Here is a 26470-nt window from a genome sequence, read left to right as displayed (position 1 = left end):
TGGGACATAATGTTCATCTTCATCACACCATCCCAGCACTGAGAGCTCCTAATCAGAGTGATACTTTACTGGAGAAAGAAGAAAAACAATACTGGACAAACATTGTGTGTCTGTGTCTGTGTCTGTGTGTATATATATATATATATATGTGTGCATCCGTGTGTGTGTGTGTGTGTGTGCGCGCGAGCGCAAAAGTGGACCATATGCACCAAGGTGACCTCCTATGGACAAAGAGTGATATTATTCACCAAATGCTGAGTGATGACTTATATTGGTGTGCTCAGTGTATGATAAGTCCTAATACCCAGCAGAAAGCAGTTACTGCAGGCCCCCAGGGAGAGAGCAGGGAAGCCATTATGACAGGCATTGCCGCTGCCAGCTTCTCTAAAAGATGGGGAATTAATGGATGGAAACAGAGCCTGGGCAACAGCAGTCATTAAACATAAATGCATGAAGGAACCCTGTTTCTGTCCTCTCCTGACCGTTATTAATCCAGTACACATTAACTGAAAGCCAAAAGGGAAAAGATCTCAGCTCGAACAGTGGGAACCATTTTAGATCTGCGAGCAAAACCTTTTGGAAAAGGTCAGCACCTCTCTCCCACTGCCAACATAGGTATGAATAATTAAAGCAAACACTCCATCTTGGGCAAAACAAATGAAGGCAAAGTAACTGAGCAAAAAAGGGTCTGACAGCACCATACAAATCTCCTTTTGCTGCAGTTTTGACAGACGGTGTCACACTTCTATGACATAAATGGAATAGGTGGCAACGGCAAGCATTGGTTAGAGATCAATCATAATTTCACTCAAAATGACCAGCAAGTGCATTTATCCTATTGAATGAAAATTTTATTAATGAATTACGTCAGATCCCAGGTGTTACACATAGACTTGGTTGCCAGTGGTTACACCATAAAAATATTCATTGCCATTTATCGAGTGCAGAGATAGAGATTCATGCACTTCTCCTGTGCCAGGAAAGGTGTGAAGAGCTCCAGCTAATTGACCTTGCGAAACAGGTACATCATACTTCCATTACAGCTGGCTGCCTTTTGCAAGTAGATGATAGTGATGAAGTATCAAAGGGTAACACCTTATATTAACATCCTGTTAATCAACCACGAACAAAGCATTTTTAACATTTATTCATGTGATTCATACTATTTTTCCAGTACCTGCTATTAACATTAATTTGTTTTACAGTTTTTGTTGTTAAATACACATTACATTAGATTATTGCCATTTAGTAAACACTCTTATTCAGAGCGACTTAAGAATAAAATGAGAAATTAATTAATTCATTCATAGGTCAGCATAAAGCTAGAGTTGTGTTACGTTTTAAATTGCCTTTTTTCCCTCTACACCTGCTCTGCTAAGCCCTAACTCCAACTCTGTGTGGGTGTACATAAAGATGGCAGATTGCATTTGGTTTCCAGTAAGCAACTGTCCCTTTTTACTGTATGTTAATTATTGATATTCATCTACACATAATTGTTTATACACATCAGTTAGAAAGGAAAACCTGATGTAATTCACACTACAGAAAGGTAGTAGCATGTTTTCCATTTTTTCAATAGGCAATTTTATAGTTTGCTGTCAGTGTTTATGAATAATTGTTAATATCTATGATCGCTAACAAGCTCATATACCTGATGACCTTGTAGAAAGGATTATAATGGATTAAAAATGAGCACACAATGACAATTATACAATCTAAAATGGAGATGATGGAAAATATCTGCTACTGGTAAGTTTGTTAGTGGGAAATAAGGATCCTTAAATGACACATTCCCACATACATATACTACCACAAACTGACAAGTTAATGTACAAATAAAACATGCACATAATTAACACTTAAAATGGTATTGGTTTGTTTATGCAAAGCCATTAGACATTGGAGCCAAATCCATAGACATTACAGATGCATTAGTGTCAGTTCACTGGTACTGAAACTTAACATTTGTTCATCCTTGAACCTTACCCAATTACAATGGCTTGCAAGACAATAAATAAAGTGCAAATGAGAATTTAATGAATTTGGAAATGCCATTCAATTCTGACAACAGAAATTGGCTTTTTTACAGAAAAATAACTTTGCTGTTGAGGCTGAACTTCTCCAGATCTTCAGGAAAACTGCGCCGTTTCTCTGAAACATGCACCCAGGTAAGTGAGACGAACCGAACAGCTTCATCTTTTCTTTTGAACGGTATCATCTTTGCATGCTTGCACGTCTCAAATTACCCGTGGAGAGCACTAAAAATGGAGAGCTGTAAGAGACAGAGCATACCCTGAAACTCTACAAGGTTCTTTCCTCTTGCTGTCTCTCTGGCAATTACTCTGTAACTAGCACACACACACACACACACACACACACATGGATACACACAGACATGCGCACACACACACAGAAACACATCAAATACACACACACACTCTTGTGCTCAGACGCCTCCTCTCTCCCCAGCCTCCATCAGTGTGCAGACTTGGGCTTTACAGGAAGAGGGCAGCTGGGAGTTCAGCGGGAGCGCTCACAGATACAGGGACCCCACCGTCCTCCTGTCTGCGTGCAGATGGCTGCAGCTTCCCCAGGCCCTTTGTCCCAGTAACCACGGGAGTGCGCAGGACTGTACCGCCACACTGACATTTCAGCCGCCGTCCGGTTTCGGACGTCTGAAAGGCAAGGCGTTGGACTCGAGCGATTCATTACAGGAAGTCGCTGACAAACACAGGCAGGCCCGGTGTTATGGGGGTGCTTAGGGGTGCGTTGTACCCCCAGATGCACCTCAGGTTGTGTCCTCATATCCCGATGTTTACACAACATTTGTGACTTTGTGTGCACCCCTTTGTATTTTCTCCCAAGCCTGAACACAGGGTTGCTATCCCTTGGCATTAAAGAAACGGCTTGCCACGTGTAAGTTGAATGCTGTCACGCCTTGCGGGCCCACGAGTTGCTCCGCGAGTTTTTCGTGTGAGGAGAAGAGCGGGCCCGGTGTGTGTGTGTGTGTGTGTGTGTGTATGTGACAGCGTGAGGCGACAGGCCGGAGCCTGAGGCACAGACACAGCCTGGGTGCTCAGCCCGACAGGCTTTCCTATCTGGGTCACAATCTGCAGCGCTGCTCTCTCCCCGGGAGGCAGATAGTTCCACTTCACGCTGCGGGGAACGGTGGGGCGTTGCCCGGCTCTTCCAAGGAGAGCAGCAGGGGGGAGGAGACGAAATCACAGCCCCTCCATCTGGAGCTGCGGCAGCAGCAAAGGGGGCATGGACCCCATGCTCCAACCACCATCCCCCAGCCCCCGCCCCACACCCACCCGCCACCCACCCGACCCCGACTCCCCCTCCTCGCCTCTCAGTCCGAGGGGGTACAGGCATTCTGGAGCAAGACAGCCGCAAAACCCAAAAAATTACACAAACCGCTATCAATGGCACGTCTCTCTTTTACTTCCCGGGTTTTTGAGAGGTGCTCTCTCCTCGTTCCCTCTTGCCGCTTGGGGCACGCAATTTGCATTTATCAGCTCGGGGGTTCGGTTTTGGTGAGAACCAATTAGGAGACACTTGGATGGGTTTGCTTGTTATGTATCTTGGAGCGGAGCCTCTTGAAAGCTTTTGATCAGAGAGGACAACAAGGCGAGCGAGAGTTGGACTATTTGCAACAACAACCTGATGATGAACGGAACGTTTTTTTGACAAACTGAAACGTAACTTTTGGGTGCCTGGTTCAGGGAAGCAGACATGAGGGCACGCTGTACAAATTTTTCAAATACCATGTGTACTGTGAGGAGAGGGACTGCAATAAAAAGAGGGAGTTCAGTACACCTGCCATTCAAAACAAGGCTATTCAGTCCTTTTATGTCACTCCCCTGTTCATGGGGGGACCCAGTCTGACAAGGAGGACAAAGCTGGGTTTTAATTAAGAGCACTGTAGAGCGTTATAAAGCAGTGATGAGTGACAAGACCCCCTGGCCCCTGAGTTTTCTGAACTGCGCACTCTCCAAGACGAATTCAGGTGATTCAGTTCAGTAAAAGCAGAGGTTAGGAAAAGTTTTATTTCTTAAAAAGAAGAGAAAATACATGCCTGAAGACAGCCTCCTCACCAGTCACAATCACCGATCTGTACACCGATACAACAAAGACGTTGTAGAAAAATGAAGATATTTCATCATTCTGAACACTGCAGCTGAATAGAGTAACCTGACTGTTTGCAGCGCCAACACTTTTGGCAAGGGCAAGCATCTTCACCACCAACATCAACTGAGGCCTCCATGTCCTGCCACACGTCACGTCCTATCCCTCCTTCCACACACCTTGACGGACACAGAGAACAGACACCCGCTGTGTGTTCCGGCCTCTCCGAATGCCCGTCTTTTCTGGAAACACACTGTTCTGCACATACTGTATCGTTTGGCCCAGACTCAGATATGCCACCACTCAGAGTGCCCACACAGCAGACACCCAATCTGTGTTAGTAAACAGCATCTGAGGAGAGAAGCGGCCTGCCCCCCCCGTACCCCCCCCCCCCTTCCTTCTGTCTCTCTCGCCTCCACGTACATCTTCCCACAGCCTGATTTTCCATCCAAATCTATCTATTCGCTTCTAGGTCATGTCCCACTTTTCCCGGGCGCCGTTTGAACAGACTTTGCCGTTTGCTTTTCAGGCCGCAATTATTTTGTTATGCAATGTATCATTACACACCGAGCCTCCCAGTGACAAAGTGCGACGGAGGCAGTCATCCATCTTCCATGTTTGGAGGTGAACATGGCTGAGTGGGCCCTGACAACCCGGCCATATGGACGGGGCATGTTGGACCCACCTGTGCATGAAGGAGAATGAGGAGGGGGAGTAAAAAAAAAAAAAGTGGGGATGGTGCAGTGGAAGGTGAAATAGCCCAAGGAGCAAGGGAGCAGAAGAGATTATTCATCCTGGCGGAGAGATCCATCATTTTCCTCTTTCCCGGATCTGCAAAACGCCTAAACTGCATGCACCCACATGCACGACAGCAGAGGAGACAGGAAAAAGTCAAAACCTTTGCTTCCCAATTAGCTCGACGTGTCACCAGCTGAACCAAGCGTCTGGGGCGAACATGCATTATTTATTTTTCCCAGAAGATCTGCAAACAACTGGTTAAACATGTTTGAAATATCAAGTTAGAGACAAGTCCGAATGTCACGGATGTTCAGCGGACGTCATCGTTGGCCTTTAAAAGTGACTCAACTGAAGAGGTCTCAGCTTCGTAGTGGCCAAAGCTCCGCGAGATGCTTCCTCAGAGAAATCGAAAGGCTAAAAAAATAATTAATTAATAACATAAAAACAACAAACATGACTGAAGTTTCACATTGTTAATCTCCTGCTTCTATTAAGAGTGAACACTTGGCTTTGCCTAATGCCTGACTGGCGTGGCCAAACATGGAAAGAGCTGGAAAACTCCACTTAGCACAAAATGTTGGCCTATTAGGTATTACTTGTAATATGTCATCCCCGAGCGAGACGCAGTGTGACTGTGAAATATCAAATGCTGCTTCAATCAAAGAAGGGGGTGAGGTTCAGCGGAGGTTAAATAGCAGTTTCAGATGGGTGTGTTAGCGCTATGCTCCCCTTACCTCTCTTGGGGTTGGCAGGGCATCACATCCTGCTGCCGGTGAAAGCAGCTGCCAAGTTTCAAACTGATGATCTGACGATGATCTGATGACCCGATAAGTTTGCTTGCCTATCTCTACATCCAAGCTTCAAAGCTACAGTCCAGTACCAGGCAGGCAGGCGAACAGCACTGGCACATGCATGTACATTTCCCCCCCAATCTGAAAAGTGTCATTGTGGGAGAAGCGGTAATCTGAAGTGCAACAATGGATTTAATCAGTGATTTGATCATTTTAAGAATGAGGATGGACAAAATACAAGACAGAAGAGGTATTGTTTTCCATAGCTATTGTTTTTGAGTCTGCGGTGAATATGCCAGGGGTTGTGGTGTGGAGAAGTGGGGGGGGGGGGGACTCAGAGGAGTCCATGAGTGGGAGAGGAGGAACAGTAAGGGGGGAGGGGGGGGTGCTGCTATCTGCTTCAGTAAGCATCAGGCTCATCAAAGCATGTGAGTCATCCCGTTCGTCTGAAACAACAGGCTGATTTGCAGTAATTTCACATCGCTAATCAAAACGGAAAAGGCAATTTCCCATTCCTGTTGTCTTTCATATGACAAAAGGTCACTGGCCCGGAGGAGGAGGAGGAAGAAAAATGTCAGTATGCATAAAAAGAACGCCGAGGCCCGCTCCAAACAGATCCTCCCCTGACCTGAAGAGATGGGTGGCGGTGAGCTAGCAGCCTCCCTCAGCGCCCGGCGCTAACATTTTGCCGTGGCATTCCTCTCTCCTGCTCCTCATCACTCTCAGGACACGACTGTATCGATCCCATCAAGTTTATGACGTGGATGAAAGTGAACGTCACTGGCATGCATATGCAATGTTATTTCACACGGTCTGTCCGTGCTTGGGTGGACAGAAAAACCTGCGACCGAAAAAATAAACAAAAAGGATTTGCAAGGTAATATCTGTGAGGAACTGTTAAGGTTTTTAAGTTTCACGACTTGTCTTATATCAGTGCAAGAGTACACTAAAAAGTAACTTTCAGAGTACACAGACAGAATGTCTGGAGCAGACCGACAGCTTGCTGTTGTCTATCGCTTGGACACAGGGCATCAATTTTCAGAGAGTTATGTGAGGGTACAACATAGTGTTGCACGGCCGCCTTTTTATATTCTATTAGTCACTACTGATAGGTGGCCACTGCTGTTCTGTCTGGCGCCGGGGCAGCAGAGAAATAACATGACAACAGTTTGGAGGAACAAAACGACACGGCCTGGCTGTTCCTCTCTGAGGAGCAGAAAAAACAGCTCTTTGGTGCCAGCATCACAGTGAAATGCTGGTCCAGTCACGATGTACTTGGTGAACCAAGATAGAGGTGTGCTTCATTGTCAGTTGAATTACCCTACCCTCTCTATACAAAGTTGGGATGGGTCATGGAATTAACCCTGCAATGAATTGGTGTCCTCCCGGGTGGGGGGGGGGGGGGGGACACCAATTCTATATGAATTGGTGATCTATATGACCTTCCTATTACTGCATGTGTAGTTCCAGTAGCAAAGGTTGCATTGAGGCTTAGTCTAGTTTATTATTAGGGAAACATTGCGGGACTTTCAAAAAGCACATGCTGTATGCATGTATAGAGAAAAAAGGATGCCTAAATGCAAGCAAAAAATGCAAGGAATACAAAGTGCAGCAATACTGTACATCCATTTTCAATAACCACTTTGTCCTGTAGAGGGTAATGGAGAGCTGAAGATAACCTAAGCAGGCACAGGGCATTAGCTGTAGGCCACAAAGCACCAGTACGTCACAGGAAAATTCTGATATGATCCACTTTACCCATCCAGGACGGGTGGAAGGAAACCTGTGTGCACATGCAGAAGATGTGAACTCTTTACACAGAGGGTCATCTTACAGAAGGGGGATAGTGCTTCCCCCTGCACCACCTTGGACCTCCGTCATTAAGATCATGTCATCTTAAATCAGGGTACAGACACTTCTTAGAATTCTGACAGGTCACATGCATCTCTCTCAGGTAAATGTATCTCATTTACTCCGCCTCAGTGAGCCAGAATTCCATGCAGCAAGAATCCATGATAGTGCTGTAATGTTGCAGTAACATTCCTAACCACTTGGTGTCACTGCTACCAAGATGACAATTCCTAGCCAGCCTAGTGTGTCCTGTTAAGTTCGTGTGAAGTTGGTGGAATGCCTTCTTGTCAGTAAAGAAGACTTTGCGGTAATCGAGCCACATAGTTCATGGTATTGCTACTGTTGCTTTCAATTCTTTGAATGAGGAAGAGTAGTCAAGAAACCAGATGCCATTCTCTAATTGCCACATTCCTTACAGTATCATTTGGCATTGTGATAAAACGTCCTGGGTTACTCTGAAAGAAGGTTCATACAGTAAATTATGCTGTGTGATAAGCAGGAAAATGAAAAGCAAAAGTGCCAAAACCAAAGTCACATGGAACATGCATCAGTCAAAATTTGACAGGGAAGTTCTATTTGCAGACTCTCTTTGCACATGTGTGTTTTACCTAAAATGCAATCCCTTAAAGTTTACTTGAGGAGATGACTCAGTTGAAGATATATTGTATTACACACAAAGATATATTATATTATATTATACGCTTGGACATGAGGAACAAAAGGGTTTTGTCTGAAGAGTACTTTGTGATGCACACAAAGTCAAACATGTCAAAGTTTTAGAGGAGAGCTTTATGAATAAACCCATTTAACAACAAACCTTGGCAACAGGCATGATCTCTGAAGGTCTGTGGGTGCCACGACATCCTTCAGGTGATTACAGACCTGTTCCTGTCAGTTGCATCTGAAAAAAAAAAAAAAAACCTCACAGATACAGTATTTCTAAACAGAAGTATGAACTGAACTGCAGGAATTGCGAGAAGCTCAAAGACAACTGACTTCCTGTGCTGAAACAGGAAACAATTTTAAAATCCTTAGTGAGATGACATCATGCTGTTTGTTTATCATTCGAAGGAGCCAATGGTGAATGGTCAGGTCCTTATGATGCACCCAGTACTGGGGACTGTGACACAATGAAACTGGAACTGAATGGGACAGCAAACACATGATCCTACAAACAGGTTTTGCAGGATACAACCTTTCACAGTAAACCATTTGACATCTGAATGGTGATAATTTATGCGTCTGTCTTTACTGCTCGTGTCAAACAGAAAAAAAAAGTTAGAAAAATCCCCAAAGCCTGACAAAGCTATGTCATATTCCCACTGAAACTGAGGCTACAACCAAAATAGCCCAAACTGGAGACTCTTTAAAGTCAGTATCTGCTGTGCGGGGCATGATTCACTCTTTCAGGTTGTGGTTTAATATGGAAAGCCACTGATTTCTTCACGGATCAGTTACAGCACCAGAAATACCAACATGATTCATATCTCCTGTCTTCCAAAACAATTACTGTTGCTCAATGTACATTCAGTTATTTGGAATTCATTCCTACTGCTGACCACAACTTTTTAAAATGGGAAAAAGTGTTCCATCTGTGTAAATAATAATTCAAAATAAAATTTGTGAAATCCACTCAAATGCAACTCTACACTAGAGAAGTCTTTCTCAATTCCATAGATTATATTAATTATATAATATTATATAATATTGATTAATATTGATATTAATTCATTTGATGCTTGTATTATGGAGACTACAAAAGGCTGCTGATGGCAACAGATTGCAAGTGACACCAGTTGACAATTTGAATATTAACAATCCGAGAGGGAGGAGGTGCCAGGGCATAAACAAAAGGATTACCAAAAAAAACTGAAACTGTGTCATAAACAAGACAGGCAGCTGTCCTAAACAAGCGCAACAACATTTTCAAAGCGGTTGCTCAACACGCCTCACGTCCCAATGTGCTAGTCACAATCAAAGTCTCCTCTGAAGAAACACAGACCGTGAAAACACCGCCTGCTTGACTGAAACTCACCTTTCGTGTCAGTGTCTGACACAACAGGTGTGTTGTAATTGATGAATTTTCAGTAATGACATCTTTATCAGCATATGTATGAAAGATGGAATCAAATTAAAACCTGGAATTAAAACCTGGCAAATAAACGCTCAAAGCTGAAATGCACAGTTTCTTAGTTCACCACCATCCCTATCAATATAAATTGTGAAATTACGCTTTGTAATTCATTTAATGGTTTGCTGCTCCTGAGACCAAGCTCTGAATGGTTTGTTGCTCTAAGACCAAGCAATACAAATCTTGACTGAGAGTGCCTTCTCATTAACTGCATATGACAGCATTTCAAACTCTCGTGAAGACGTGAAACGGCCTATCTGAGATGAGCTCCTCTCTGGTACGTCAGTCTACATGCAGCTGCCATTGAGGATTCATGAGGATAGCAGGCTCCTCTGAAACCCTATCACTCCAGATTGTGTTACTCACTCTGTCCCACAAACGTCAAAGGAAAACGGGGCAAGCGTTTCAGATCCAGGCTGATCAAAAAAAATCCACAACTGGCAGATTCATCACTAAAACATTTCTGCACAGTTCAGACGGTTGCATATATTGATGCTAAAATCATGCATATGGGTTATTTAGTAAGAACCTACAAGCAAAGGCATGTTACTTGATCTGAAAGCATGTCTGAAATTGGAGGATGCACTCTCTTAGGAGTGTAACAGGGGCTTCATTGATGTACACAGCCTGTTATTTGCGGAAACTTGCAACCCCTTGGGTGAGCTGGTAAGAGCTTGTTCAGTCTACCGTGCCAGATGTCTCTTGCCAGAATCCGTACGTCATACATGGTGGAGGTTGCCAGCGTGCATCCACCGGGGGGTAAGCAGTGCAGTGCAGTGCCAGCTATAAATGTGACTTCACCCAGGTCCCTGAAGAGTGACGGTTGCCAAAGTTGCTAGAAGCATTTAGGATGAGGGAATTTACATGAGTCCAATGTAAAGCCCATGATTCTAATGCAGACACCCCCTGAGGTCACTGGATTGCCCAGTGTCTGCTTAGCTTTTTGGTTTAGCAAACTAAGTGACTCGTAATATGTGGCATGCTGCATAGCTACAAAGGTCAAAAATTCATGCTCACATCAATGTGGCTACTAAAAGTCCCTGGCTACCAAGCCTTCATGGATCTAGATGTTACCTTTTTTGCCATTGGTCACATCTCTGGCTCCAGGTAGCTGTAAAACTATGTTAGCCAGTTACTTCAATGCTTTTAATTCTGTGCTACTACTTACTTATTTACTTATAAAGCTATTAAGCTGGTGCGGTCATATGTCTGGGCGCAATGTTTTGAAAAATTCAGCAGATTCACTGATCTTTACAAAGTCTGGATGGCTCATCCCAACTATGGTTCAAACTATGTCAGCTGATCCATGTACTATACAGATCTGTACAGTTTTGCACATGAGGCCTCCCAATATGACCCCTGCACCAGTGTATCAAGTACATTAGTTTCCATTTCTCATGTTTCTGCAGTAACTCACTCCAGAACTCGAAATATGATCTGTGCAGACTTACGTGGCACAAAGCAGAAATTGGGACCATGTGGTAGCCTGGGAAGGCTTTGTCATTGCCTTGAATGTACCAAGTTTCAATGCTGAGATGGTCTAATTCCATTTAAATGCATTTTTTTAACCCTGTGTAATATATTATCGCAAACGGGGGAGGCAGCTTGAAAATACAGATGCACTATTCCTTCCAGTGAAGCATTAACACCCTGTCGAAAAATAACCTCTTTATCAACTGTATTTCTTCAATACAGGATTCCTAAGCATGGTCTTTTGCATATTAGAGGACACGGTATTACCATTCTCAGAACAAAAGGACCAATACTTGACCTTACTATAAACATTTAACATATTTGAATTATAACGTGTATTACATTACATTAGTACATTATTGTCATTTAACAGATGCTCTTATCCAGAGTGACTCACACAGGTTACAGTTTAACATGTTATCCATTTGTGCAGCTGAATATTGACTGAGGCAGTTGTAGGCTAAGTACCTTTCCCAAGCTTACAACAACAGTGGCCAAGCAGAGAACTGAACCAGCAACCTTTTGGTTACGAGCCCTGCTCCTTAACACTACACCACTCTTCTGTCTATGCTAAATGTACAGTTAACTAAGTTGCCCTAGAAAAGAGTGTCTACTAAGAAAGTAATGAATATAGATCTAAATGGAGCTTTTGATTCACTTTTAGTTTTCTGGTAGGAGCACATAAGTATATGAAAACGCACATTTCCTGGTTTTGTTCTCCCCAGAGCGGGAACCGCAGGGCTGTACCTGTGGATTACGTGCATAAATGTCGATCTGACAGGTAGAGTCACACGCCCAGTGGAAGAATACAAAATATGTGCACACCTCCCACTTTTAACTATCACTCAACCTTATAGCACTTACATCAATATACGTGCATCGTCTTTGGTATGGTGGCACATCGCATGCAAAAAAATGAATACCTGATTACCATCCAAGTTCAACAATCTTTCTTTATTGTGTTCCTGCTTATTTTAGTAACACTGTAATCAAATAATTTCATCCTAGCCCCTGCAACAACTAACATTGTTTAATTGATAAATAGTTTAAATGTTAAAGCATAAAAAAGACAAAAAGATCCCTATATATTTGCTATAAACAAACATATAAAAATTGCTATTTTCTATTAAAAACAATGCTTTATCAAAAATTCACATTGTGCAAAAGAAATTCCAATAGTAATACAATTAAGTAGGGTGCTTTTTGATGGCAAACGCTGGAAAGGAAAATTCCAACCAAAATCAAAAGGGAGCATTAAACAAATACGAATGCATATAGTCCAAATTTCCCACCACTTTTCAATGCATTCACTGAAACCCAGACAGCTGCGCAAGACTAGGGCATTGCTTAGGTCTGGAACTGTTGCGTATCACTGCATTTCAATGCTTAGCAATACATTTTTTTTTTTAAAAAGTGCATTTAAGAACTGTAAGAAACTGCTGCACTTTCAGTGTACAGATGAATAACGAAGACAGTAAGCTCTGAAAATCTCTCTCAGTTCTGGATATTTATGTCACAGTATAGTATAACAGATGTCAATCCATTACACAAGGCTAAATAATGAAAATCTGTAAACACCCTAGTCTAGTCATATACTGTAATCCTCCATCAATATGGGAGAAAATTTAGTGAAAGACAAATTCAATAAGAACAAAAGCCAAAATCTTCAGAGGGGACAGGCGGAGTGAATGACATCATTGTCCATGACTCCACCCATTGATCCAGATAAATTATATATAATTACGATCTAATATCATATTACATATGATATATAATGAGGTGGAATTTAAAAGATATGATCAATATTTACAAAGCTATACAGCAGGGTGAGATCAAACGGGATAGTAAACATACTTAAAGTCAGGATATTTCTCATGGTAGAACTTTAAAATACAGCAATGCTGTATAAACACACCTATCACAGTCTTGCCGTTTGTAAATATGTATAAGCAAGGAAGACTCCACATCTTGGGATACCAACTCCCAAAACTATTTGAGCTCAAGTAATAAGGAAGAGTGACCCCTGAAGAGGCTGAGAACATGACATTACCATTTCAGTTTAAGCACTTCCGCACCCGCTGCCAAGCTACTTTTTACATAAATAATAACCAGCCAACAGCAAATGCTATCGTATATTAGCATTTGTTAGCATTAGCAAATGTGACTTGTAAGCATAAACATGTTTTCCTCAGAAATGAACATGCGACACATTTTTGTCCAAAAATCTCATTCCCAACATAGTGGTCCAATGTGTCCAAGCTCACACGCAAGAACACCACCCACTGCAGACAGCCTGGAGGGCAAAAAGGCACAAGGAGCCACCTGAACACTACTGTGTTCTCCCCTGTGAGCGTCGCAAAGAAACCAAAGCATCGTTTTTCCCCAAAGGCTGAGCGGAAGGAGCAGCCCTCCTGCCAGATGTTCAGTTGTTGTTCTTCAACTCAAACCTGCTGTAGATGTGCTTGGACTTCATTTTGTTGTAGTGGTTGACCAGGTCCAGCTTGCTGTGCCCCAAAGTCATCCTCTTGGCGTCGTGGCGGTTCATCCACTGGTCCGTCCGCCCCCCCTCTGGGGACAAAGGAGGGGGTGGGGGCAGCGGCTGCCTGCTCTCGGGCTCCGCCTGGGTGAGGTCTGGACCCCCGAAAGCCGTGCTCTGGGGCGGAGACCTCCTGAAGTTGTAGGCTTCCCTCTCCTTGGTGGTGGGTGAGAAGAAGTCAGAGATCTTGTTGAGGATGGGGTTGGAGGGGCTCCTTTGCTTGTTGGTCATTTTGTTGTCCCCCGGAGGGGTCTTGGGCGCATTGTGAAACAAGTTCTGCTTGTGGTCATACAGACCGAGGGCCTGGATCTTGGAGGTGGTGCCTGCCAAATTGGAGCGGAGATAGTCTGGAGTCTCGCCTTTGGACCATTCTATCCCTGGGGTTTGACTGGCTCCAGGAAGGGGGTGCTCTGAAGTTGGGCTCTGGCCAGTGCCGTTAGAGGAACCTCTTAACCTCTGGCTGCTCTGGGTGAGAGTGGTCTGGCTTTGGCCCCCTCTTCTGTCCGGTCCCGGGAAAGGGTTGTTGGGCTCCTTTTTGTCATGGTTGACCTGGTAGACAGGGGCGGGCATGCCAGGAGCTTTCTTAACGCTGGAGAGGCTGCTGCTAGACTGGCTGCTGGAGTGCTCTGAGCACAGCCTCTCTCTGGGCCTGTCCTGCAGGAAGTCCTTGCCCATGTTGGGGACCAACATGGACGGGTACATCGGGTAATACGGGAGGCCTTCCTCGTCGGGGTTGTGGAAGTAGTCGATGATCTGGGAGTCCGCGTAGAGGCAGCGGAACTCCCGGTCGAAGCTCTCCGCGATCCGTCCGGAGAAGTGCAGCACCATGTTGCTGTGGACCTGTGCTGACAGCCAGGTGAAACTGCAGGAAATGCCACATGAAAGAAGAAAGTTACACACAAAAGCTGCATCTTCAGTCTTCATAATATACATTCAACCAGCTCATTAATTTTATCACGAACAGACGTGCAGATGGAGATTCACTGATGTATGTTTAGGCCTAGTGTCGTGATCAGTGTTTGACAACTTGCAATGAACGAGTGCTTGACAACTTGCATCGATTGAGCCTTGAACAGATAATAGCTTACTGTCTACATGTAAACACATCCTATAGTGACTTAAGAAAAACAAACACGACCAACTATGAATATTATTTGAATAATGATCCGGTTTATCCTCCTCAGAAGCTGGTAACATTTACAGCGCACAAATATCTGGAAATACCAGTGAAAAGTAGTCTGAGGCTAGTTTGGGTATAATGCGTCACACGACCTGTCATGAATGTTTGTAATTGTACACCATCCCTGAACAATAAATCAACTGAACTAATAAGGTAATCACCCTTTACTGTCTAAGAGAAATAAACATACACTACTCTACTATATAATCTTGTACTGTCAGCATTGCTAATAACAATCTTTAGCATCTTTGCATTTAAGTCTTCCATTTGATAAGAATCAACACTTGCCATACTGCCATATTGTGAATGATCATGAGACATTCATTACCCACTATACACCATTTTTGTGGATTCAATGAACTACCCCCACTGCAACCGTTTCATTTGAAGGAAGTTATAAGCTTGATTCTTTGCAATTAAATTTGACACTTCTACTAAACCTACTGAATGTCATTTCTCATTAATTTTAGTGAGACATGTTGCTTTGTTTTGTAGTACTTTCGATTATAAGATTAAGTATTAACAGGTTAACTGAAGCAGGTTTATATGTTACTGCTATTGTGTTCATATTGTTGACATTCATTTCATTAACTCCAAAACTGATTAGAAATACTACACTGAGTATCTACCCCGCTAGACTTATATGCCTAAAACACTCTTCACATATATCCATAGTAAGACTGGGATTTCAGCAATTAAATAAAATGATCTTAAACAGACTGTGATACTATTTATGAACCACATGGTAGAAATGCTGAGGAGCATACAATACTCTGCCAAAAAAACTTTGATAATGCTGGTGTAACCACAAATCTGAAATTCGTTTTTTTAATCTTATGGTAAGCCAATAGTGTATGAATTTCAACATAAAATGTCTGCAGACAACACAGTAATAAGATTCAAAAAGATTAGGAAAAAAAAACTATTGAAAAGTTCACCTTCAGATATTCAGCACCTAGTACAGCAAGGTTCAGCAGTGCATAATGATTAATGTACACAGTCCCTAGTCGATGGTGTAGGACACCACGGTGACCTTTGTAATTCACTTAAAGACATGCTGCAAATTCCCAGCAGTCTTTGCAACTGTCTGTTTTTCCCGTCATTGTGTCTGAACAATGTAATAAAGATAACAAGTGAACCCAAAAAGAAAAAGAAAGAAAGAAAAAAAACAGCAAGACTTTGTCAATTGTGTGCGGATGGGAAATCTGCACTCAGACCTCACCCAGAGCGAACCGTGTTTGCACACTCACCCACAAGTTAAACCATAGCTACCTGTGTGCCCTGTTCCCTACCCTAAAACAAAACACCATTACCTGAACAAACAGCTGACACCTCCAATCTCCTATAAACTAATACCTTGGAACAAGGATGCAGCTGTGTACAGTATTGTTCATTGGTTATCAACAACTGCAACAACATTAACAGAGACATTAGCATACCTTTGGCATCTCAAAAAGGAACAGTGAAAGCCACTGAAGTCCTCATGCCCAAATTTATCCTGATGTCATTTTACACAGACTGAGAATTTACTATCAAGAAAAGGCAGGTGACCACATGGATTGTTCTGCGTGTTTCTGAGAAGTAACACTGAATGAGGGTGGATGACATCGGAGAAGCATGACATGACACACGTGAGAGGGAGTGCTTATTCAGCAAAACTGAACAAATACACTCTCTTGAGATATAATCTGTATGGTCTCACATCTGTTTGCTTTTCATCCATTTGTTGAAGACTGTCCAGGGCTACTTACTGTGCCCGAGACTTTACATTTTCTTTCACCCATTTATAAAACTTTGACAGTGGAGATAAATGATAGCGTACAACAAAATCACAGCAGTAGTTCTGCTTCACATTACTGAAGCATGGCAGTATCCCACAGAGAATATAAACCCATCAAAGCCATACACAGGGTCCCATGCCCTTGCAACTACTCAATACCATTGTCCATGTTTTCCAAAGGACCAGAAAGAGCACAGAGGGTTATGGCAAAGAATACAGGCATAATTTATAGCAGTTCAACGGTCTGTTGATTTAAGTGTTTGTCCTCACTAGAGGTCATGTGTTTGACTTCCATCTGAGTCATAACAGTCAATTATTGACACTTGTGCAGAAATGCATTTAGAGGTAATGGTCTCTAATGAGCCAGGCATGGATTTGCCCCCAAGTGCTTATTAAGGAATAATTCATGGACAACTGGAAAAGCACAAGCAGGCTCTTTGAGGGTAAGGAGCTCACCTATATGATCCAGCAATAACTTCTTCACAGTCGATAATCATGAACTTCTCCTGTACCTGGCCGGTAAACTTTTTGCCTGATTTGGTGCAGTATGTTTCTCCACACATGCTCCGAATCCGCATGTTCTGTAAGGCAAGAGGAATCTCTTTAAAATGCAATACAGTTGACAGTTATATTCTTTCCATGTTTATTCAGACTGATATATCAAGCTTTCCATTCTAAGCTGCACTCTTTACAAAGTTGAAAGTTGTTAGATCCATTGTACTCCTTCAAAAATCTTCAACTTCTATGGTTTTTTGTGAGAACATGCCATTGAATGATAGATATTTACATAGCAAATTCTAACTCCCTAATGTGTTCAAATGAATGTTTCTGAGAAAAAATAATGAATTTGTTTGTGATTTGTTAAAAAAATTCCATTCATTTGCAAACAAACAAACATGATCTCACATATGATCTCACATATGATCAAATAATAAACACCTCAGTTATGTCTTTTTGTACTATTTCTCAAATGCCAGCTTTCAAAAGAGAAGCATTCAGGCTTGATAAATGTAACTATATGTAACTGACGTGGCTCCATTACCCACATTTCAGTTTAGCAACAAACAAAATTTTGTTTAATTGTAAAACACTTCTTGAAATGTGCATGGTTAGATATATAATTTAATATCCGTATTCTGGCAGAAATAAAACTGTCAAATGATCAACCCACAGCACTGAATATCCAGTGAAAATCCAGGCTCTGTGCGTAAATTCTGACCTAAATGTTATTTGGTGAAATATACAGAAGGATCTGGAATTATTGACTTTAAGGCAGTACTGGAAATATCAATATAACGTTGGTTATTTAGGCAGGGTTTCTTCTCTCCCACACATGAATAGTGTTTAACTACGATAACCCTGTAGCTTTTCTTTATATTGGTCTTGCTGTAAACTGGAATCGCAGTTCAAATACAGGCAGCCCCTTTTCACAACAACTGTGTGTTAATCACACTGATAAAAATGTAGATTTCGAGCAAGGAGTAGTACAAGAGCCAGCAAACGTGGTGCAGAGAAAAAGGTACCAAAGCTGATTTTTGAATTGGGGGGTTTAGCTTTATGTGCCGTCTTCCTGATGTTAGTTTGCTGTTTTTACTCAGTGAACCTGCGAGGAGGAGAAGCCGAAGGTGTATTCATTTTATCCTTTGAGCATATGCACATGTCTTACTCACCCTGTGAGTTAACACCTGTCTGAAGACCATGATTTGCATATTAGCCATTTCCCGTTGTAAAACAATGTGCTTCCTATTTATTAAATATTTAAACATACAAATATTTACGCTGTTTAAACGCCTTACAAATATTTGACTTATGCCAATATTTATTTAGCTTTTTGTAAAAACAAAAAAGCTAAACAAATCCTGTGATCTGTAACACAACCCACTGCTTATGATACATGCCTGTCTGAAAGTAGGATGAAATTCACAATGATCTCTAGTTTATGGCAGGGTTTCCATTGTGGAAGCACTGTAACATAAAAGTGGCAATTGGTAAGTGCCAGATTGATCTGAACAATCAACTGTTTGGTTTCATCTCCATAGAGGAAGATTTTTAAAGGAAACATGTTGCTACATCATGACTGATCTGATTATACCTAAATGGCTATACGGTGTAGTAAATTAACATGTATTTTTGCAAAGGTCTGCACCTAAATTAAATGGAAATGCTGTAGAGATATTCAAGGTAAAAACCAATGCTGCGTGACAGGAATGGCCAATGAGATTCTGAGGTAGATCGGCCTGTGGAAAGGACATTTCCTTTCTCTCTTACACTCAGATGAGAATTATTGATGTCCAGAGCTGTACACATATCCTTGAAGTAGTGCAGGTTCTTGCTGTCCAGGAGAATATACACAGGGACCTTGCGCTTGTTAGAGGCTTCCATCAAGTCACAGAGCAAATCTACATCTGTGAAAAGGTCCATCACCAATGCTATGACCTGCATAGAAAAAACCATGGCAATAACAATCAAAAACAGTCATTACATGCACCTGAGAACATTTATTCTCATTTTTAAACACTTTTACTGACTGACTGACTTAACAGCTTTCCCTGTAGGTTGTATTCCGAATCACTGGGCTGAACAAGTGAGAGCATGTTAGTTTGGCATTTACCACCCATCAAAAAAGTACTTCAATGTCATTAAATAATTTTCCCTTCAGGCATGCAAACCCAATCAATGTCAAAGTCTATCACCTCACAAACTTCACAGTTGGTTTACAATGCCCAAATTAAGCAAAACAAAATAGTATGTCTTTTTTTAGAGCGTTCAAGTTACAGTATTCTAATTATAATCTGCACTTAACAAAATAATCAGTTTAATTGACTAATATGTCTAGCAAAGCCCACAACTTGACATGTAAAAAATAAAAATAGGTCTGCATTTCCATATATGCAAAACACTGCCTACATTGACAATCCAACAGTTATCACATTGAAACATACATAATGTATGACGTAAAAGCAAAATGCATTGTGCAATATGAGACACAGATGTACATTAAGGTACTAATTGAAGTGGGAATAATAATGACATTGTACTGCAGACAATTAAACTGAATGTTTTAGCATATTCTTATAATTTGTGGGGGATACTGGCTTTGCGTGTGCACACACCAACGTTATCCATTGGAACTCTGATCCAGAACATGACAACTCCACAGGTTGTCCAAGCCGATAAACTTAAATTGCTTTTTCCTGTAAACTCAGCAACCCTGTGCTTACACAACGTATCGTATAAAGGCCTCACGATGTATACAACAATAAATGCATGACCTACCTTTTTCGCTTTATTTATAAGCGAACGAATGATGTCTTTGACATTGTTAGACTTGTCCCTCTGGAAATAGATCTGTGTTTCCGAGGGGCCGTAGCGGTTGGGGAGTTCAGGCCAGCCCAGTTCCAAAACAGGTGGCTCTTCGTCCGACATCATAGGGAAGTATGTCCCAGACGTAAGCTCCGACACCGCGTCCCCCTCCCCAAAGTCTCTCTCCGAGCCATTTGCGCAGTTACTGTCGGACGCACTGTTCTTGCTGGCGTTGTCAGTAATGTACTTAATTTCAAGCGGCGAAAGGAAGTTTAACTCTCTTTCCTCCAACAGCACTCGTCTGTATTCTTTCTCCCCCGACTCCAGTAAAGCATCCGTGGCGAGTCTAGCAGCCTCATTGTGGCTTAATTCCAGGGTCGAGACCTGTCGCCATGGATTCTTCACCTCCTCCAGCCGGGTGGCTAGTTTACCGAGGGCCTTACGCCCACAGTTTGTTGTCGGCCGCAACGACTCGGAGCTAATCATCGTCCCGGTAGAGCAGAACACTTACCAGATGGAGCAATTACCAAGTGTCTTCGGGTGATCTTATTTCTCTGTAAATGTACTGTGGAAAAGCAATAACGGTCAATGTTTTAAAAGAAACGCAGGGAAATTTTATTGAGACACGGGGATCTTGTTAGTCGCTGTTGTTCCCTGCCATTGTGATGAATGCTCTCCCGGGGGGGCTTTTCGTATTGTCGGTTTGCCTGCTGAGAATGAAACGCCTGTCTCTCACCTGTATCCAGCTACATTACCTGCCGTGGTGGCAAACGTGCGTTAACTCCACCCTTAACGTCACATGCAAAGGAGAACTCCCTACCACGTCTCACCTTGGAGAAGGATGGGAGGGTTTTTTACATTCAAGCGTTTATTCAAATAAACAGTGTGGTGTACACAACTCTACCCCTCCCCCTTCGAATCGGCTCAAGTTATTAGGTAACAAAGGGGGATTAGCATTACTGCTTTTGTACTCCTTATCGACAACGCTAAATAAGTACATCTCCTACCTATATAAAATGTAGAACATGCTACGAAGAACAGAAACATTCTGAGCCGGCTAACGATATTTTTGTGAGAAGCGCGATAAAACTATGCCAATATTTTGCGAACGATTTCACACCACTGACGTTTCTTTAAGTCTTTCGCTGTTCTAGGGAATCATCGTAGCGCACCTGTAGCCTACGCAACGACCCTTTGACGCCGCATCAAGTGACCGGAATCCACACACCAGCTGTGACTCAGACGGTAAGCGGGTTATTTCCTTATAGTTATTGCCTCAGGGTTTTGGCTCTGACAACCAATATTTATCTGAAAATTGGCAAATGAACACCCTGCTAAATCAACGTATGCCCACCGCGACAAGTGATCATTACATCTCCTAGGAGAATATTCCAGTTCACAAGAACCGGAACATAAATTCTGACTTACTGTTGCCAAAGTAAGCATTGCCTGGTACGTCCCCTTTGATGACAATGTAAGTATTTGAACATTAAATAGTTATTTATCTAATAAAATTTGAAGAATGGTCATGCGTTACACAGATGTCTTGTATGGAAATGACCCTTCAGGTGCCCTGACACAGAAAAACCCTCCTTCAAAAATATGGTGCTATTAACAAGTCTTCTTAGGAACTCATAAAGGCTGAACTGTCTATGCTTAAGACATCTTGTTAAAGTTTGGCCCATGTCTTCTAATCAGTAACATTTATTGTCTAGATAAAATGCATAAAACAATCATATCGATCACAGAGCCACGAGATTAAGAGCATTCACATTAAACTAATCCACAGCCCCTAAAATAGCCGAATAACAGCCGACTGCTGTCTCCCCTAACACAAGCTACATTTGAATAGCAAATAAAGGGAAATGGACGGCAGTACCACAGGGTTCATTTACATGATACCCGGGCTGTAAAAGGTCGGGAGGCCTGCAGACAGAACGAGGGGAAAAAAAAACAGCCAGTTTTAACGGCATGCCTAAGCATACCTCTCAGTAGCACGCTAGTTCACATGCACACATCCCCTCACCTGAGGCTTGAGGCGTTCACAGGGGCCTCTGTGGCCTATTTTTTTTTTTTAACTCACATTTTTAACACTTACGTAACTTGGATAAATGTAGTCGTCAGGGGGCAATAATTTCTGCAGGGTGTGAGAGCTCTGCAAGTTTGGAAAAAGTTGGGTACCATGTGAAAGATCAAACCCAGCTGCAGACAGTATAGGGGGTTGCTGAAAACAGACTTGAGCCCCTTGTCACAAATGTTCCACATCTCCAAACAGTAAACAACTTGCCCAGACACAGTTGTACACACACACACACACACACACACAGAAATATATCCTGTAAGTACCCAATCATTCCATCAATAGTCATTTCTTCAATTGTTCTGGCTTCAGCTTAGTCATAGTTATGTATTTTAATAGCATGAAAACAAGGTATGTAGGGCTTATTCCTTAGATGTTGTGGATGGAAGACCTTACTCTCTCTTGTCCTGGCCCTCTTAGGAACCTCTTGACACCAAGGGCTAATTGTTACTCTTGGTGAACCTTGACTGGGTGTATCGCTTCCTAGATCTTCTTTTCAAACCGCCAAATCAGGTTTGACAGGACAGTGTCTATGTCCAGAAAAGAAAGAAGAATTTAATAACAATAATAACAATACCCTGCATTTCAGGAAAAGAGACATACAACAGGGAGCATTTGACAATATTGTAGTGTGCAACAAAACACATGATAAAGTAGTCAAACCTGCTGTAGACAAATGAGCCAGGAGGTAATTATGCATTTGTTGGTTATTAAGGCTGCAGACTATTACACCTTCAGTTATAGTGTCTTTTCAGACCTGCCTCATTCTATTCTCTCTCTCAAGCTATTATGTAAAAGCTGTTTACATTACAGGGAAAGCAGCCTCTTGTACAAGCCAAGGCTTTACCTTGGTTTACCTTGCTTTGTACCTTAATTTAAAGTAATTATTTACTTGTAGACACATTCTGGGTAGACATTAATCAGTTAAACACAGGTAAGTTGATAGAATGTACCCTTTATCAACTTGCTGTATATCTAGCCACAATATGGCACCCTCTGATGCACTGGAGCATATGTTGCTTTGTCGATACCCAGGCTTCCTATACACTTTTTCAATGAGCAGATTATTGCTCTGTCAACACCACATCTTTGCCTGAAGTACATACAGACATTTATCTATGTATCTATGTATGTGTCTGATACAAATAAGACACTTCCCTTGTAATGTATTACGCATAACAAAGAAGACAAAGATGAAGATGGCAAAGAAGAAGAAGAAGAGGAAGAAAAAAAAAAAAACAGGATTGTCACAACAAATGTTTACAAAGTTATCACAGTCTCTAGTTCCGCTGATCCTCCCTAATTAGTGCCTCTGACACTCCTTGAGCAATAAAGCTGAGGAGAGTTGGCTCATGTTCTGATCTGATGGCTCGTGAAGGTTAGCGTTAATGCGTGCCGGAGTAATGCTCACATACCATCTTATGTTGTTGTCTCTGCGGCTGAAAGGCGAAGCCCCGCAGGAGGGGCTGACACCAGCTACAGCTCCAGACATGGTGGAGCATGTGACCACCTCCAACTAGTCCTGGCAAGTGTGACTAGCAAAACAGTGTTATCCAGGCCTTCCCAAAAATCCTGTCCATCAGCAAAGGCTTAATATTATGAACACAAATGACCAGACAGATGTTTCTTTTCAAATGGAATCTCCCCCAAGTTTCACTTGAGAAAAAAAAAAACACACAAACACAGGATATGGGATTTAACTGTCATTTCTTCCTGTGTATTGTAAAAAACGCTTCCTTTCTTTCTTCTCCCTCCTTTTTTTATGAAACATGTTGCTATAATTACACTGAACAGGTTTTTCCATTTCTAACGGTTATATATTGTTTTCCTAGACCTAAAGCAGTAATTTGTTGTATTGTGTCATTTAGTACTGCATTAAAAGGACAATGTCTGCAGGGTAACTGGGGCAAGCTGGACTGGATCCGCTCTCTCTATTATAGCTTTCTTCATCTCAGTCCTCAATCCTGCTGGAGAACGAAATGCTTTCCGAGAAAAATAAACTTGTGTCACGACTCCTTTCATGTAATGACACCAAAAATATTCCAGGAAGTGAGAAAGAAATGTGAAATTACATTTCAAGTGGAAAAGTCCTGATGATTCATCCAAACCCAATTTCATGACTGAAGCTTAACATTTAAGGTGTCGCTACAGTACGAAAACATTAACATCCATACTTTACTTAAATCGCACTGCTATACAGTAAGGAACAACTCTGTCGGTGTTACTTCTGAATAATGTTGAGAGTTATTAAAAACAGAACTTGAAATAATCCTCTAAATGTAAGTTGGAACCCTTAGGAAGACTGCGCTAATGTAAGTGACATCACAACTGACAACTGAAACTGAGGTTTCCACCTCAGCAGGCATTTTCAGGATATACAATTTAATGCTCAAAGTCAAAGCCCTGAAATCCCTGAAACCTTGTAATCAATAATGTAAATTGTTTAGACTTTGTTTTAATTTGGATTCTGTGTTCCTTTGTTCCTGAACATGAGTAAAGTAAGAGTGAATGTCACATAGGTATGATGTGGGTTTAGGCCTGTGTACCAATGCTAACAACTTTTAAACCTTATTGAAAGTGATGGCAAATGAGTATTTATTTCAAACACTGACCTTTAAATTGACATTTAAAGTCTTTGTATTTGTAAGCTGAGATGGGTTGAAACCCAGCGAACATTGCTGAACTGAAAGAGCTGAAAGCGCCTATTCCCGGTTTAAATGTGTAGAAAAACCCACTGGATCAAGATGTAATTCATCCATTTCCTTCTATATTTATCTAATTTATTCGTAAATTCTAGTGGCTGATAAGCCTCTCTCCTCATTTAGCCTTAATTTTTGTGGAGTAGACTGGTCTCTCACAGCTGAACCCAATTACAAAAAAAAAAATATATATATATATATATACAGATAATGAGTCAAGCAGTACTGTGCAAGTTCAAATCTGAGAGCATAAGCTTCATCAGATTGTTTGCTACAATGTCATAAATTCATGACCCATTTTCAAGACCGAAGCACATGCTCTTACCCCGGGGAATTGCTGTTACAAGTGAGCAAATATAAAATCTAAATGGGTGTGTAAACAGGATCCTGCTCAGCCACATGTTATCACACTATCTGGTGCGTCAGGAAGGGACAGGGTTGGGTCTGCTCAGTAGTACTGCCCTTCAAACTGCAGTCCCAAGTTACTTCAAAAAATACCTTTTTAGATCACTGGTTATATCAAACACAACATGAAAATGTTGACACTTGTATTTACGTCCACCGTGGTTAGATGGGTAATTAGGTCTTCTATAGCTGCGTTTCCCAAACCTCTCCTGGAGGACCCCTTGTCCTGCATGTTTTAGATCTCTCCCTGCTCCAACACAGCTGATTCAAATGATCAGTTTGATATTAGAGAGATCTAAAACATGCAGGACAAGGGATCCTCCAGGAGAGGTTTGAGAAATGCTGTTCTATAGTACACACAGTAGAAAGATTAATGGCACTTTCACAGTATCCCCAGAATATGTTTTATTGGTTTTATTGTAAAAATACATTAACCCCTGATAACATACTGTACATTCTGTCAAAGTCGTGAAACTATATCAAAACATCAATTTGGGATCAATAACACCTAATTCAATAATACTATGAAGCTTACAATGATATTTGATGTTTCAGTAAGCTGAGTTAATGCTACAGTTAGCCACACGGGTTTTGTTAATCAGATAAAATACCACCACAACCACCACCACTGTGTAATATGACACCTTTAAATATTGCCATATTGTTTGAGTGCAATGATAGGTCTGGTTTTTAACATTTATCAGCTTTGGGAATCAAACACAGACCTTTGTGCTGTACTAGCTGACTTCCCACACAATGACCCCCTGTGTTAAACACACTCAAAATGACCTACAAAATGTCAGAATATTTTTCCGCATTTTATGACAGATGTTGTAATATCTGGCTGGCATTTGTTGCAAGTCAGAGTACCTCAAGTTCATTTTGATGCAAAACTAATACAAATCAGGGCCTATACTGCACTTTGGGAAGATGGAAAAAAAGGTAGAGAAACTTTGCTACATCTCACTTGTAGTGTCAAGCACTTTCAAACAAACCATTAACTAAACAACACAAACGCCTACCTATCGGTTTTCACTGTCTGTCAAATGTAGCTTGTGTTTTACTTCAGAACAGGTTGAGAGTGCTAATGTATCTGGCTCTTGAAATGTCCGTCTCTGATGGAACTCCAAACACAGATTAAAACAGAGCATTTGAGAAGGCTCTCGTCACCACAAGACCAGCTTACGTACATTTTCCCATCTACTCTCTGTAACAGGCCTTTGCTGGGCTGTCCATATGATATACACTGTCAAGCCGTCTCCCTGACACTGAAACATTGATTCAAATCTGCGTAATGCGGTTCAGCCTATATTATCTTGTTAAACACGTCGTGTTTAATTACGTTCTGAGGCGAGCAGTTTTGCGCATGGGAGAA

The 26470-nt window shown here is 41.8% G+C and overlaps 1 protein-coding gene across 2 annotated transcripts; it reads right to left on the bottom strand.

The window, feature by feature from the left end:
* Positions 1 to 12315: 12315 nt before the first annotated feature.
* On the bottom strand, positions 12316 to 23575 carry fam83c (family with sequence similarity 83 member C). 2 transcript variants are annotated; one of them, XM_036531729.1, is made up of 6 exons: positions 23407 to 23575; positions 22388 to 22521; positions 19885 to 20476; positions 18877 to 19044; positions 17065 to 17189; positions 12316 to 14510 (listed from the first exon to the last, which is right to left on the bottom strand). In XM_036531729.1, the coding sequence occupies exons 3-6, from the start codon at positions 20395 to 20397 to the stop codon at positions 13535 to 13537; spliced, it is 1782 nt and encodes a 593-aa protein (XP_036387622.1). In that variant the 5' UTR covers positions 20398 to 20476; positions 22388 to 22521; positions 23407 to 23575; the 3' UTR covers positions 12316 to 13534. The 2 variants fall into 2 exon arrangements, with proteins under 2 accessions (XP_036387622.1, XP_036387621.1); XM_036531728.1 differs by lacking the exons at positions 22388 to 22521; positions 23407 to 23575 and having other exon boundaries at positions 19885 to 22381.
* Positions 23576 to 26470: the final 2895 nt, after the last annotated feature.

The sequence above is a fragment of the Megalops cyprinoides genome, chromosome 6 (genome assembly GCF_013368585.1).
Source record: "Megalops cyprinoides isolate fMegCyp1 chromosome 6, fMegCyp1.pri, whole genome shotgun sequence".
NCBI classification, from domain to species: domain Eukaryota; kingdom Metazoa; phylum Chordata; class Actinopteri; order Elopiformes; family Megalopidae; genus Megalops; species Megalops cyprinoides.
The sequence above is the reverse complement of the archived record's forward strand: the minus strand, read 5'-3'. Positions and strand labels throughout refer to the sequence as shown.

Bases quoted from the DNA above. Each gene is read 5' to 3' on its own strand.
- fam83c (XM_036531729.1), bottom strand. From the start codon at position 20,397: ATGATTAGCTCCGAGTCGTTGCGGCCGACAACAAACTGTGGGCGTAAG. The intron at 19,045-19,884 runs GTAGGTCATGCA...TTTTCTATGCAG, and splicing joins TTATAAATAAAGCGAAAAAG to GTCATAGCATTGGTGATGGA. The intron at 14,511-17,064 runs GTGAGCTCCTTA...CATTTCCTGCAG, and splicing joins GTTATTGCTGGATCATATAG to TTTCACCTGGCTGTCAGCAC.